Source organism: Saimiri boliviensis, chromosome 1 (assembly GCF_048565385.1).
Source record: "Saimiri boliviensis isolate mSaiBol1 chromosome 1, mSaiBol1.pri, whole genome shotgun sequence".
NCBI lineage: Eukaryota > Metazoa > Chordata > Mammalia > Primates > Cebidae > Saimiri > Saimiri boliviensis.
Window position 1 is genome coordinate 263,465,096 of NC_133449.1, and position 16,619 is coordinate 263,481,714.

The 16,619-nt window shown below is 35.6% G+C and overlaps 1 protein-coding gene across 4 annotated transcripts in view; it reads left to right on the forward strand.

Moving 5' to 3' along the window:
• Positions 1–16,619, forward strand: part of RICTOR (RPTOR independent companion of MTOR complex 2) — a 133,267-nt gene that overhangs the window by 53,588 nt on the left and 63,060 nt on the right. For all 4 annotated transcript variants that reach the window (XM_039469947.2, XM_074386455.1, XM_074386467.1 and 1 more), the window contains exons 4-5: positions 14,895–14,959; positions 15,842–15,973. In XM_039469947.2, the coding sequence (XP_039325881.1) occupies positions 14,895–14,959; positions 15,842–15,973 (197 nt within the window). The remainder of the gene's footprint in view (positions 1–14,894; positions 14,960–15,841; positions 15,974–16,619) is intronic.

The following is a 16,619-nucleotide window of genomic DNA, read 5'->3' on the forward strand; positions in this document are numbered from 1 at the left end:
TATCCCAGACCTACTAAATCAGGATCTACAGTTCAGTGAAGATTCTCAAGTAAATTTATGTTTACATTCAAGTTTGAGCAGCATTGTTTTAATCCTTCTAAATATTCTTTAAGTAGTTGGACTGTGGCTTGGATTGGATTTTTTATTTCATAGAAATAGAAGGGGATGAGAATATAGTCACTATGTAATAAAATTTTTTTTTCATGTAGTATTGTGCAATAAATATAGGTTGAGGTTTTTTCTATAGCTAGTGGAAGCAAGTACATAGGTATTTTTTCCTTAGGGAAGTTTTAAAATATTCTGGCTTTTTTTTTTTTTCTAATATGTAAGAGATGAGAAACTGATTTTATATGAGGGATGAAAAAGTTGTTTTTTTAAAAAACAGCTTTTAAATACATTAAATAAGTACGGGAGAATGGACTCTCAAAAATATGTTTATGTATTTTGTATGTGTGTGTGAACATAATGAAAATCTTCAGACATCTTTCTTCAACGTGGTAGTGAGATAATGTCAAATCTTTAAGACACTGACATTGTTCCAGGGTTGCAAAATGCATCTTCTAGTTTCATTAATAAAATTTCCTTTTATTAAATTTTATAGTTTTATTTCACCAATCTTCACTCAATTCAAATTAGCCTCACTTGCTTGGTTTTAACCTTTGAAAACAATTACAATAGAAGTCTGTGTCCTGTTTGCAATTATGATTACTGTTATAACCAGGTTTGGATACCTAGATACACAGTTCTACAACTCTTGCCAACTAGGATTCTGAAAGTTGGGGATGGAGTTAAGAATGGCAGTAATTTCTGTTATTTTACTTTGTTACCAGCATGGGTCCTACAGCAATCTTAAAAATCTAAAATAGTGTTGCCTATTAGAAATATAATGTGAGCCACGTAGGTAATTTTAAATTTTCTAGTGGGCATACTAAAAAAGTAAAAAGAAACATGACATTAACTTTAGTATTTTTATTAAGCCAGTATATCTAAAACATTATCATTTGATGTAATTAGCATAAAACATTATTAAATGTTATCTAACTATTTTTTCATACTAAAGTTTTGAAAGCAAGTTTATAGTTTATACTTCAACAAATTTTAATTAAAACTAGTCATACTTCCAGTGGTCATAGCCTCTTGAGACTAATAGCTACTGATGACATTGGACAGTGAAGAGAGACAACTTTTTGGAACAGGAGTGGCTTCAATACCTTCATTTCTAGGAATCTGTTGAACACCTCTTATTCTCCCTTCTCATTCGTTATTTATTTCTGTCTGGGTCCCAGGTTCTCTTGCATTAGGATTAGTTTCCTTTTTTTTTTTTCTTTTTTTCTTCTCTCCTCAATTTCCTTGTTTTCTGTCTAAATTTCTCCCACAGTATTTCACTAAGTTATTCACTCTGCCTGCTCTCTCTTTCTTGATTTGTGCTTCCCCACTCTCTACTGACATTTCTGCTGCTTCTCATCCTTCTATACCTCTTCCTTCCCCTTTACCTTCTCTTTCTTCATCCTTACTTGTCCCCTTTTTCTTCCTCCTCCTTTTCTCAGTTCCCTCTACTTCCTTCTCTCTGTTGTACCACTGTGTAGAGTATGCAGCGATGTATCTCTATAATGAAGGCTCCAGACTTTTGTACTTTTTATAGTCTTGGTTTTTATTTTACCATGTCCTTTAAAAATTAGGCTGGGCACAGTGGCTCATGCCTGTAATCCCAGCACTTTGGGAGGCCAAGGTGGGTGGATCACGAGGTGAAGAGATAGAGACCATCCTGGCTAACATGGTGAAACCCCATCTCTACTAGAAGTACAAAAAATTAGCTGAGTGTGGTGGTGCGTGCCTGCAGTCCCAGCTACTCGGGAGGCTGAGGCAGGAGAATTGCTTGAAATCGGAAAATGGAAGTTGCAGTGAGCTGGGATCGTGCCACTGCACTCCAGCCTGGTGATAGAGCGAGACTCTGTCTCAAAAAAAAAACAAAACAAAACTGATTTTCATATATCCCTCTGGCCTTGGTGCCAGCTTTGTAGCAGCCCCTTTCTTTGCTATTAATTTAAAATCCTGATAGCCAAGCTTATTAGAATTTGGCTATTCTAAGAGGGAGTACATCCAGAGTCAGGATCTTAGGGGCTGTCCCATGAATAAAATCAATGAAGTTTGGACTTGATAAAATCTATTTTGGTTGCTTAATACTGGGAAAAGCATGAGCTTTAGATAAAACAGATGGAGACTTGCAGCCCAACTGTGATTAACTAGCAGGGCAATCTTAGGCAGATTTCTTTCCTCAGAGGTAATCTTGCTGTCTTTAGAGGCAAAGTCTCAGTCTAGTCCCTGGCACATAATATATGCTCTGTAGCAGGTAGTGACTTTCAGCCTCATGTTTGGTTTTTGTGTTTTTTGTTGTTGTTCTTTTTGCCACTTCTCTAATTTTTTGGCTGACTGTAAGATGGTGAGTCTGCTTAATGGCTTGAACTGTCAATTGGTAAACTGTTACTGTAAATCAGGGTTCTTCAATGCTGGTATTACTAACAAATTGAGCCAGATGATTGTTTTGAGAAGCTGCTGAGTGTATGTTAGGGTGTTCAGCACTGCTCCTGGCCTCTACCCACTAGATGCCAGCAGCACCCTTGCCCCAAACCAGTTGTGGCAAGCAGAAATGTCTCCAGACATTGACAAATGTTCCCTGGGAGACAAAATTGCCCCCGTTAAGAACCCCTTCTGTAAATAAATGTGTGTGTAGATTTTATTATAAAATTTATTTAAATATGCAGCACAAAACAAACACTGAATTTAATTGTACTGTGTCTTGAATTCCATTTGTTAGAAAGCTGGGTTTATAAATACTTAGGTAACTAGTATTCCGATAAAACCTGTAAATTCGTTCATTTGCTTATTGAGTAAAAGGAATTCTCAGAAATTTCTACGAATAGCTCTATAGAATGAGAAAATTATGATGCCAGGACTAGTGGAGTTAGTTGGTCACCCTCTTCTGTGTTTCCATTAGTTTATAGATATACCTACTAAATTGTATCTTTTTTACTATTTATTATGCATTACTTATGTTATTAAACTGACTGTCTCAAACACAAAAAATACGTAGTATTTATTTTTTCACTGTCATATCCGTCTCTACTCCAAAGTGTGTCACATGGTATGTGTTTAATTAATGGTATTAGATTGTGAAGCTGATGCATTTTAAATATGAGCTTTTGTTTTTACTGGTATTTGTTTTGTTATTAAGTATAAGCCTATAAGGAGTAAGTTATCTTACTAGAACAGTAACATTAAAATGTTGTATAGGGTGAACTTCAGCTTCAAAACTAAACCTCCTTTTAAGGTATAAACAGAGCGAGCTAGTGATGTGATCCTTTAACCATGTGAATGTCACACACCCATGCTTGCCTTCTGACATCATCTCACTGGATAAAGTAATGTGTATAACAGACTGCTGATGAATATAATCTTAGTATTCTATTTTTAAAACTGACAACATGCTCATAATCTAAAGACCTGCTTTCTAAAGATGAAAATATTTCAGCTCTTTTATATCTTAAAAGGTCTCTTTTCCTATATTTAATCTCATATATTTATATTAAAAGAAGCTTTAAAGGAATCTTTATTTTCTTCTGTTTTATAAAAACTTTAAGGTATAGAATGAATATAAAAAATTAAAATTGTACAGAAGAATATATGGTAAAAAGTAAAATTCTTTCCTTTAATACCCTTCCCACCCACCTCCCTGGTCTGACGGTAATACCACTCTCCAGAGGTAACCACTAGAAAGTATTTATCCTTTTCTAGTATAAGTACAAATGGTGTGTGTGTGTGTGTATTTTCCTGGGAGTTGCGAGAATTAAATGAGCTAAACAAAATGAAGTGTTTACTGTGTGCCCTGTTTATTTGCCATTTATTATACAGTTACACATCATTTGTTTACCATTATTACACAGGATATGTTCAAGGAATGCATTATTAGGGAATTTCATCATTTTGTGAACATCATAGAGTATACTTACAGTCCTTGATGGTGTAGTGTACTACACATCCAGACTGTATGGTATAGCCTGTTGATCTTAGGCTATGAACCTGTACAGCATGTTACTGTACTGGATACTGTAGGCAGTTGTAACACAGAGGTAAGTGTCTAAACATAGAAAGATACGGTAAAAATATAGTTTCATAATCGTATGGGACCACAGTCATATATGTGATCCATCATTGACTGAAAAGTCATTATGCAGTGCATGACTGTAGATATACAAAAAGAATTTTTAAATGAGAATGTCATATATATGTATATAAATGTATATATGTATATGTGCATGTATATGTATATTGACTTGCAGTTTGCTGCTTTCCACATCCCAATATATCATAGAATGCTTTCCTTTCTATATGTATCAGTCTAATTTTTTTGCAGCTGTGAGTGTGTGTGTGTGTGTGTGTATGTGTGTTTGTATTTGTGTGTGTGTGTGTCTAAATTGCTGTGTAAAAGACTATGCCATAGAGTTCTAATATATGAGATAACTTTTTTTTTTTTTTTGAGACGGAGTTTTGCTCTTGTTGCCCAGGCTGGAGTGCAATGGCGCGATCTCGGCTCACCGCAACCTCCACTTCCTGGGTTCAGGCAATTCTTCTGCCTCAGCCTCCTGAGTAGCTGGGATTACAGGCACGCGCCACCATACCCAGCTAATTTTTTGTATTTTTAGTAGAGACGGGGTTTCACCATGTTGACCAGGATGGTCTCGATCTCTCGACCTCGAGATCCACCCGCCTCGGCCTTCCAGAGTGCTGGGATTATAGGCGTGAGCCACTGCGCCCAGTCGAGATAACATTTTTTAAAGTTTGCGTATTATTTCTTTTGCTTATTTAGAAGAACGATTTAAACTTCATAGTAATACAAGTAAAATGGGAGTAGCATTTAGAACTATCTAGTTTTAACTAGTCATTACATTTTTAAAAAATTCTTCATTTTAACAGACATAGTCAATTTTTTAATACTTGGAGATAATTTACAGTTCTGTTGTAACTTTGTCAGAATATAATTGTTCATAGCCCTTTTTGAATATTTTAGTATTTGTGTAAGAAAGTCATGTAGATTTATTATAACAAATAACAGATTGATTCACTGATGATAGACATGGATTTTCATAGGCAAACCAGTGACATTATCAGAAGCTTTATCCTATCTTAAAATAAGGTTTATATGATAGTATTTGTTTTGCTTATATAAAAATACAAAGTTTAACATGTTATACAATAATCTTGGACTTAAGATGCTGAATGTTTAGTTTGTTTATAAGTAACAAATTCAACAAACTTAATTCATCTTAGCTAAAATATAAAGAAGTTATTTGCCTACATAATTAGGAATACCAAATATTGGATCCTGATTTTAGACAAGATAACCAAGGGGTAGAGACAGTGTCAGTTACATGCTGCCGCTCCATTTTTTCATTCCTGTTTTCTTTCAGGTTGGCTTCGTTCTCAGATAAACATTTTCTTTTTTTTTTTGAGACGGAGTTTTGCTCTTGTTACCCAGGCTGGAGTGCAATGGCGCGATCTCTGCTCACCGCAGCCTCCACCTCCTGGGTTCAGGTAATTTTCCTGCCTCAGCCTCCTGAGTAGCTGGGACTACAGGCGCTAATTAGCTGGGATTACATGCCCAGCTATTTTTTTGTATTTTTAGTAGAGACGGGGTTTCACCATGTTGACCAGGATGGTCTCGATCTCTTGACCTTGTGATCCACCCGCCTCAGCCTCCCAAAGTGCTGGTATTACAGGCGTGAGCCACCACTCCCGGCCTTTCAGATAAACATTTTCTATAGGACTAAGATACATCATCTTTAATACTTCTAGTCTTGAAAAGCAGAGAGGAATCCTCTCTTAGCATCTTTGTGTATGAACTCTGACGTTATTTGGTCATGTTCAGCTAGGCATTGTGACTGATAGCCAATTAAAAAAAAATGCCTGGATGTCATGGGGAGTGCAAAACTTAATGAAAAGTGTAGTGTCTAATAATCTAGCATTTTATGTGACTGTTATACTAATTCTTACATTTTGTAAAGCTTAACAATTTCTAAACATAGTCAATTATTTGCTCTTAATATATAACAAGCCTATGTAATAGGGTAGACAGAATTACATTTTAATGACATATTAATACAGGAGATGGGATGTCACCAGTAATGGCAAAAATAATAGTGAAGAAACTGCTACCTAATGGTTGAAAATTAATTAGCAACTTGGTTATTAGCAGAGGCATCATGAGAGGTCCATGTTTTAACTCATTCTGTGTTCTTCTATTTCTTTATGTGTTTTCCATAGTATATTAGTCGTCCATTCTCATGCTACTGTAAAGAACTGCCTGAGACTGGGTAATTTATAAAGGAAAGATGTTTAATTGACTCACAGTTCCACAGGGCTGGGGAGACCTAGGGAAACCTATTATCATGGTGGAAGGGAAAGCGAAGATGTCTTTCTTCACATGGTGGCAGGAGAGATAAATGAGTGCTGAGTGAAGGAGGAAGGAAGCTCCTCATAAAACCACTGATAGTTCTCTCAGAGGACTTTATAAGGAAGAAGGAAGCCCCTAATAAAATCAGTGATAGTGAATTCTCTCAGATATTATGAGAACTCACTCAAACTGTCACAAGAACAGCATGGTGGAAACCACCCCCATAATTCAGTTATGTTCAACTGGTTTCACCCTTGGCACATGGATATTATTGCTATTCGAAGTGAGATTTTGGTGGGGACACAGAGCCAAACCTTATAATTCTGCCCCCCCCCCAATCTCATGTCTTCACATTACAGAACACAAACATGCTCTTTCAGTAGTCCCGCAAAGTTTTATTAACTCATTCCAGCAATAACCCAAAAGTCCAAGTCCAAAATTTCATTGGAGACAAGGCAAATCCCTTCCGTCTAGAAGCCTGTAAAATCAAAATCAAGTTAGTTACTTTCTAGATACAGTGAGAGTATAGGCATTGGCTAAATACACCTGTTCCAAATGGGAGAAATTGGCCAAAATGAAAGAGCTACAGGCCCCATGCAAGTCTGAAACCCAATAGGGCAGTTATTAAACCTTAAAGTTCCAGAATGATCTCCGTTGACACCATGTCTCACATCCAGGTCACTGATGCAAGAGGCAAGCTCCTGTGGCCTCAAGCAGCTCCATCTCTGTGGCTTTGCAGGATACAGTGCCCCTTCTCATCTGCTTTCATGGGCTGGAATTTAAGTGCCTGTAGCTTTTCCAGGCACACAGTGCAAGCTATTGGTGGATCTCGCATTCTGGGGTCTGGGGGTGAGTGACTCTCTTCTCATAGCTCCACTAGGCAGTGGTGGCTGCAGCTCCACGTTTCTCTTTCTCGGTGTCCTAGCAGAGGTTCTCCATGAGGGCTTCACCCCTGTAGCAAACTTCTGCCGGGACATCCAGGTATTTTCACACACCCTCTGAAATCTGGATGGAGGTTCCCAAACCTCAGTTTTTGACTTCTGTGCACCCACAGGCCCAACACCATGTGTAAGTCACCAAAGCCTGGGGCTTGCATCCCCTGAAGAAATGGCCTGAGCTCTGTGTTGGTCCCTTTTAGCCATAGCTGGGATACAGGACACCAAGTCTAAGGACTGCACAAAGCAGCAAGTCCCTGGGCCTGGCTCAGAAAACCATTTTTTCCTCTTAGACCTCTGGGTTTGTGATGGGAGGGGTTGCCGTTAAGATCTCTGACATGCCTTGGAGACATTTTCCCTATTGTCTTGGCAACTAACATTCAGCTCCTTGCCATTTAATGCAAATTTCTCTGGCCAGCTTGAATTTCTCCTCAGACAATGGGTGGTTCTTTTCTGTTGTATCATCAGGTTGCAGATTTTCCAAACTTGTGCTCTACTTCACATGTAAACATGAGTTCCAATTCCAAATTGTGTCTTTGTAAATACATAAAGCTGAATGCTTTACAGAGCAGCCAAGTCATCTCTTGAATGCTTTGCTGCTTCGAAATTTTTCCTGCTAGTTACCCTAAATCATCTCTCTCAAGTTCAAAGTTCCACAGAGTGCTAGTGCAGGGGCAAAATGCTGTCAGGCTTTTTGTTACAGCACAGCAAGAATTACCTTTATTCCAGTTTCCAACAAGTTCCTCATCTGCATCTGAGACCGTTTCAGCCTGGACTTAAATTTCCATATCACTATCAGCATTTTGGACAAAGCCATTCAGCAAGTCTCTAGGAAGTTCCAAACTTTCCCACATTTTCCTCTCTTCTTCTGAGCCCTCTAAACTGTTGCAGCCTCTGCCTCTTGCCCAGTTCTGAAGTTGCTGCCACATTTCCTGTATCTTTACAGCAGTGCCCCATTCTCTGTGGTACCAGTTTACTGTGTTAGTCTGTTCTTACAGCGCTATAAAGGACTGCCTGAGACTGGATAATTTATAAAGGAAAGAGGTTTGACGGACAGTTCTGCATGGCTGGGGAGGCCTCAGGAAACTTATAGTCATGGCAGAAGGGAAATCAAACACGTCTTTTTTCACATGGCAGCAGGAGAGAAACGTGAGTGCCGAGCAAAGAGGGAATCCCCTTATAAAACCATGAGATCTCATGAGAACTCAATGACAGAAGAGTTTGGGTGTGTTCAGGGTGATATGGTCGTAGACAGAACTCAACTATCATGTCAACAGCATGGTGGAAACCAGCCCCATGATTCAGTTACCTCCACCTGGTCCTGCCCTTGACACATGGGGATTATTACAATTCAAGCTGAGATTTTATGTGAGGACACAGAGTCAAACATCAAATAGAGAAAGAGCTAAAAGAATGTAATGTGTACTTTAGGGTTTGGTTATTTAAAGTGGGAGATAACTAGTAAGGTAGTCATCACAAGAAATTTATATCAAAATCATTCTTATAATATTTTGAGATTTATATGTGAACTCTTAGTGATTAACAGTGAATGTATAACATTTCTTTCATAATCCAAAATTTAGAATTCTGTTACTAACTTCTTATTCCCCATATATATGTGAATTTATTTACACATACAAAATTTAATTGCTGCTTGGGATAATTTTAATTCAAAAGGAATATTTTCATTTAAGACTGATTAAAGCCTTCTTCTCCAATCCTGGAAAAAACCTGAAAGCATTTAACCATTATTGAAAGTATAGCCATGACATCTGTTGCTATTTCTGAAAAATAGGCACTAGTTAATAAATACACTATGTTTCTGTCATAATTGTTCTTTTTAGTTATTTATGATTTTCCAGTTTCCAGCTGATTTGGCGTCTTTTTCTTGCAATGGAAATGCATTGACATTAATAATCAGAAAATGATACTCTTTTTAAAAATTGTACACGTTTGTTTTGTAAGATTATAATACTTTCAAGTTATGTTTAACTTTTTCACTAAAACTGCTAACTCTAGGAAATGTTAAGTGGTAAATAGTCATATTTTTGTGGTCGGAGAAGATAGATGATTTGAAAATTGTGTTCTCTGAATCTGTAGTTTTCTACAAGGTTGACTGGCAAGTAGGAAAAACATAATGCAGGAAATGAGAGTCAAGTACACACAGGGGAGAAACCAACCCTTTAAAGGACAAGACTTTGTATATTTGTAGAATTTTACAACCTTTCATTTTATTCACATTCATTATTACTATAGCAGAAGAATGGAAATACTCCCTTTTTAAGCAGTTGAGTTGGTATGTTTAAATTATAGTTTAAGAAAGTAAATTTTTTTCCAGTAAAAGCACAATATTTTACATGTTGCTATAAACAAATAACCTTAGTTTTTCTCTATTATATATATTAGAATATTCCCAAGGTTGAAGTATTCATAACACTGTAAGCTGACCATATTTTTCTTTCTTATTCATGTATGGTACCACATAGTGATAATGCTAGTATTCTGAAATACCTGAGAAATCTTAATTATTTTAAGTAGTGAAAGTGCAGCTTTTGTGTTTTAATTCTTTGAAATGGGCAGTTTTTTAATGATATATTTTTAGTTAGCAGTTCTGGAGTAAACAATAGTTAAATTTGCTTATTTGTATATAGACAGGCTGCAGTTCTCCAAACTCTTGATGCCACATTTGAGACTGGAGAAGTGAAATAAGATAGTAATACTGAGTTGTTTTTTACTTCCACTTCCTCCCCCAACCCAACCCTGTGTAAATAATTTCAATACAAAAGTATTATTTTTCACAGTGGGCTCTGGACTCACACTGGTGTGATCTGATTTACAGCTTTACCTCTTAATTACCTCTTTGTCCTTAGGAAGTCATATTAACCTCTCTAAGCCTAGAGAGTAGTTAGAAATACTACGTTTTAGGGTTGAGAAGATTAACAGTCAGTAGTCGTAACTTCTGTGTATGTTAATCAATACTGTATATAAAACTATTCCTAGATTGTGTGATATATGTTTAATTGTAAAAATTTATAAAATACACAAAAACAGAGAGGAGAATAAATTATCTGTGATTCTTTTTTGTTAAAAAAATTTTGGTGTTAAAACTTTGATGTATACACTTTTTTTTAAAAAGTATGTCTTTAAGAAATATAGGATCTTTCCCCCTACTTAATTACATTATTTTAATGGCTTCATGAAGTTCCTCCTTTATAAACATTTTATTCCCATTTCTTTAATTTTGTTAATAATACCAGCATCTTGTACTTGAACCTACTTGATACTAATAAAATAATTTAAAATATAAATCTCCCAAAGTAGATCTTGATCCTAGTGCATTTTTCTAATTTATAAACTATTTGCAGTTATCAATTCCATTACCAATATGCCTTTTTATCTGGTAAAATAATATTTAAAAACAATATGCTATTTTTGTGAGTTTCAAATAGAACTTTGGAATTCACATGATTTGAGTTTTAGGAATAATGAATATATGTCATATTTGTTTGTCAATTATATTTCTTCAGTAAGTTCCTTGTATATTTTCTTTGCCTGTTCTTCTTTGGGGTCCTTAGAAGTCTTTCCTCAATTTGTTTCAAGCTTTTTTAAGGATCTATATTAGTTTGCTAGGTGAGGATGGAATGTTATGAGCTGAACTGTGACTTGTCAAAATTCGTATTTTGAAGTCCTAACCTCTAGCACCTCAGAATGTGACTGTATTTGGAGATAGGAACTTTGAAAAAGGTAATTAAGGGAAAATGTGGTCATATGGGTGGGCCCAATCCAGTAGAATCTCTTCCTTATAAAAAGTGTAGATTAGGAGACTGACGAACACATAGGAAGACACAGAAAATAGCCATATGTAAGGCAAGGAGAGAGACTTTGAAAAAAAAAAAACCAAAAACAAAAAACGCTCTGCCAGTACCTTGATCTTATACTTCTGGCCTCCAGAGTTATGTAAAAGTAAATTTCTGTTGTTCAAGCTACCTAGTCTGTGATACATGTTATGGTAGCCCTAGCAAACTACATATAGTGCCTTAACCTTTTTCCTACCATATTTGTTGCAAATTTTTTTACTAACACGTTATGTCACTTTTAATTTTAGATATATAGTTGGTTTTTAGAGGTACAGAAGTTTTCTCTTGTCTCAAAACTTAGAAATTTTTATGTTATTGTTTTAAATATGTAAGTATAAACTCATCCTTTTAAAATTTTAACTATTTTAACACTGTACAAGACAGTAAAAAGAAAAAAAAATGTACTGTTTGAAAGTCTGAAGCCTCTTTGTCATATCATTTTTTTTTTTTTTTTTTTTTTTTTTTTTTTTTTTGAGACGGAGTTTTGCTCTTGTTACCTAGGCTGGAGTGCAATGGCGCAATCTCAGCTCACCGCAACCTCCGCCTCCTGGGTTCAGGCAGTTCTCCTGCCTCAGCCTCCTGAGTAGCTCGGATTACAGGCATGTATCACCATGCCCAGCTAATTTTTTTGTATTTTTAGTAGAGACGGGGTTTCACTATGTTGACCAGGATGGTCTTGATCTCTTGACCTTGTGATCCACCCGCCTCGGCCTCCCAAAGTGCTGGGATTACAGGCTTGAGCCACTGCGCCCGGCCGTCATATCAATATTTTAAGGAATACTAGTATTATAGTATGAGCAGTGTTGCAATATTTGATAGCAGCTATTCTGATCCTATCTCCTACCCTATTCTATTTGGGACTCCTAATTTATTGTATTGTATTTTATTATTATTATTTTGCCTCTAAAGAAAAAACTGGTTAGGAATCTTTTACAAATATCTTACCAATAGGTACTGAACTTCTATTGTCAGCTTTTTCGTAGGATCTGTTCTTCTCATAGATGTGATATGAGGTGTTTATCACTTTGGTTGGTTTATACTGTATGGTTACAATGTTTATAACTTCATGTTGAGAAAGAGTATTATTTGGAGACCCTTTTTAGTCTTCAGTGTCAAATAAATGATTTACCTTCTCTTTAATCCATTTCAGTTAGCCCCAATAAATCAATTAAAGACATTATACCTAACTTTTAGGTAAAAGTCAACTCTCCAAAGTCATACCTAGATTAAACTGGCACATATATATCTAGGTGGCATCCATATACACCAGTCTTACACCACCACACTCAATGAAAACTAGGAAAACCTGTCTGAAGGCAGCAGCGAGCTGCTCGGGCAACAATAAGTGCAGACGCCAGTCTTTCAGAAAAGGGAGAATCTTGTACAAGTGAGTTGCTGCAACAACTTTTTCCCAGGGGACACTTGCTGATATAAAGTGCGGGCAGGAAACAGGATTCAAGCGTTAGACCCAGGAATACTGTTGCTGAAAGACCAAAGAACAGCACAGAGGTTTTGGTGGAGTCCTGGGTGCATCAAGCATGAGGAGATTCCCTTAGTTCAGTTGTTTAATCCTAGCGGTACCTGGGGTGATAAACTTAAAACCTTAGTGAAAAAATTTTGAAAATCAGGGAAAGAGCTTGCAAGACAAAATAAATTTTTCATTCTCCTTGGACTAGGTTTTTTAACAATAGGCTTTCAGTTGAAACTTCAGGTGGCAAGGAAAAAGCAGAGGTAGACCTGGTCTTCCCAGGGCAGCCACCTAACCTGGACTCAACACCATCTAGTGGCCTAACAGAAAGAAGGCTGAACCTTCTGTGGAGACAGATAACACCATTAGATCTTCACAAGTTTTTATATACAGTCAAAGATTAAGGTGCCACCAAAGGACAGAATTACATGACTAGAAGAAAAGGAAAAATAGCTAATAACAAATCCAGAGATGATCCACATCGTTCAGGTTTATTAGATGAAATCCACTTTCAAGAACAATCGTGTCATGAACATAGAGAATATATGGAGAAAACTGATGTGAAGTGAATTTCATTAGCACATTTGAGTGGCTAAAAAGATTAAGTGGAAATTCAAGAAAGGAATAATACAGTATCTAAATTTTAAAACTCATTAGATACATGTAATAGAAGATGAGACACAACAGAAGACGGGTTAATAGAAAACATTCAATTGAAGTATTGAGATAAAATGGAAAAAAAAAAACCCAAAAGCGGATTTACAGATTTCTGATACACGTGAAAAGATCTGGCATGTATTTAACTGAATTACCAGAGGAGAGTTTAAAGCAAATTGGAGAGTAGTAGTTTTGAAGATATACTGTATATAATTTTTCAAAATTGCAAGAATAGATAAACCCAGAGATTTAAGAAGTTTTGTTTACCCTAAACAGGATAGCTACAAAGGAGACTACAGCTAGACACATTGTAATGAGATTGCTGGAAACCAAAGATAAAGAAAGATGTCTTAAAGAGTGTCTGGAGAGACTGGATGCTATGGCTCTCATGCCTGTAATCCCAGCACTTTGGGAGGCTGAGGTGGGCAGATCACCGAAGGTCGGGAGTTTGAGACCAGCCTGGCCCACATGATGAGACTCCATCTGTACTAAAAATACAAAAAAATTGGCCGGACATGGTGGTGGGCACCTATAATCCCAGCGACTCGGGAGGCTGAGGCAGGAGAATAACTTGAACCTGGGAGGTGGAGGTTGCAGTGAGCTGAGATCGCACCACTGCACTCCAGCTTAGGCAACAGGGTGACACTGTCTCCAAAAAAAAAAGAGAAAAAGAGTCTGAGAAATGGCATGACTTTCAAAAGAATCAACAATAACAGTGATGGCAGACTTCACAGCTGAAACAATGGAAGCCATCTTGAAACCATTGGAGGAAAATAGCAGTTAAATGTAAACTTCTAAATATTCAGCAAAATATTCTTAAACATGAAAGTAAAAATAAAAATTAAAATAAAAACAGTCATTTCCAGAGAAATAAAAACCAAGAAAATCATTATCAGTAACCTGGTCTAAAATTAAAACACCAACAAAACAAGTCAACAGCAACAACAGAGTTCTTCAGGTAGAGGGAAGAATATTCCAATTAAGGAACCATCAGAATGACAAATAATGAGAAGGGTAAATATGTGAATAAATATAAATTGATATCGACTAAATACTGTAAAAAAATAACAGTAATGTGATATAGCTCTTAAAAGATAGGATAAATAATTGTCAAGTGAAATGTGAGGGGAGAAAGTGAAATTTAGCATTTTTGAGGACATGGTGAAGTGATACCTTTTGTTAGATTGTAATAAGTTAGCAATGCATGTTGTAATCTTAATAGTAGTCATTAAAAGAACCATTTTTAAAACAGTAAATTTTTGAGGAAGAAAATGGAGTAATAGAAAACAAGTAGTTTTTAAAAAGGCAGGAAAGATAAAAGATTAAAAAAACTTAAAAAGTGGCAGATCAAATGAGATGATGATATAAAGATGATATAAATAAGATGATATAAATAAAGCTGCCTATTTGAACAGTAGAATCATTTTAAAAAATGTTATTAAATAAAAATACCTTATTTTCCAGCTTAAATATATAATTTATAAAAACATACAAGACATAAATACGTATATGTTTTGTTTTTCTGACAGCTTCTTTGTGATATTGGCCACAGTGAAGAAAAGCTGGGTTTTAACTATGAGGATATCATAATTTGGTAAGTATATTTTATTCCCCTCTCCCATCCGTTCCAGATTTTGGCATTAATTTTAGTAATTTTAAACTAGAAATAGGATAATACAGCACCTCATATTTGGTTTTATAGAAATGGTTGCTTGAACATTAGAAAAATTTAAGAGCTACAGTAGTTTTGTTTTTGTGAGTCTTTGTGATATTTTCTAATTACTAAATATGAAGAACCAAAGTGAATGTTCAAAAATACCTGGACTTCTATAATTTAAACTTCTAAATTAAATCTGAAATTTGCAAACTGAATTTCTCTTATTATTCTCAGGAACAAGAAGAACCTATAACTCTTGGTCTTACCTAAGAGAAAGTTTATGCTTACAGCAGACTTACTTGATTTGTCCATGCACACTAATAGAGGCATGTTACATGGTTTTATAATTTCTGTTAGGTGCTCTTTGGAATTAAAATGGATATAAAAGGTCTGTGCCTGCTATTGGCGTAAATTATTTTTATCATTGATTTAAACCAGTGATTCTTTGGGAGGTATGGAACCAGGTAGTCAGAGAGAGGATATTCGATTTTAGAGACATACATCATATAGCTTGAAAAAGGCATATTTAATTTTCCATTGTTTATATAAAATAAAGTACAGAAAGTAGAAAAAACTTAGTAATATTTTCTTGATTGGTAAAATTGTACTAAGTAGGCATAAATTTTTTAAAAAGCAACACTAAATGGAATTATATGGCTTAGAGTGAATAATTTTTATATATGTAGAATGCTTTTAGATAGAATTCCATCCATGACTAGAAATTTTGCATATTTTGGCTGAGGAATAATTTGGTAATATAATTTTGCATGTATTTGAAACCCATGCAGCAAAACTTAAATTTTGTTTGTTTTCATACAGTTTGCGGTTAGCTTTATTAAACGAAGCAAAAGAAGTGCGAGCAGCAGGGCTACGAGCACTTCGATATCTCATCCAAGACTCCAGTATTCTCCAGAAGGTGCTAAAATTGAAAGTGGACTATTTAATAGCTAGGTAAATTTCCTAGAGTTATTTATGTTTCTGAAATTTTGTGTTGAGTTTTTAGCATGCCTATCATAAAGTGTACAAATTTTTACTATAGTGTAAGTTTGATGAATTTTGTGCACACACGAACATATACACACACACACACCCCCCCCAAGTAACAAGATTTAGAATATTTTCAGCATCTCAGTAAAGCTCTGTTGTACCTCTCATCAGTTGTAAACATTATTCCGACTTTTCTCATTGCAGACTAGTTTTTCCTGTTCTTGAGCATTGTGTATTGCGAGTATACAGTACTCTTTTTTTCCTCATTATTATCTTTGAGATTCATCTATGTTGATGCATTTTTTGTTGTTTTTGCTGTGTAATATTTCATTTTATGAATAGACCACAGTTTATTCCATTCTGTTGAAGCTTTTCTGGGTTGTTTTCAGTGTTTGACTCTTCTGAATAAAGCGCCCTGAATATTCTTGTAGAGGCTGTTGGTGGACATACGCACTATTTCTCTTAAGTATATGTAGAACTAGAACTTCTGGGTCATAAGGTACATGTGTGTTTAGTGTTAGTAGATATTACTAAATACTTTGCTAAATGATTGTACTGATTTATACTTCTATTATTTATAAGAATTTCAGTCCCCCTGTATCCTCATCAA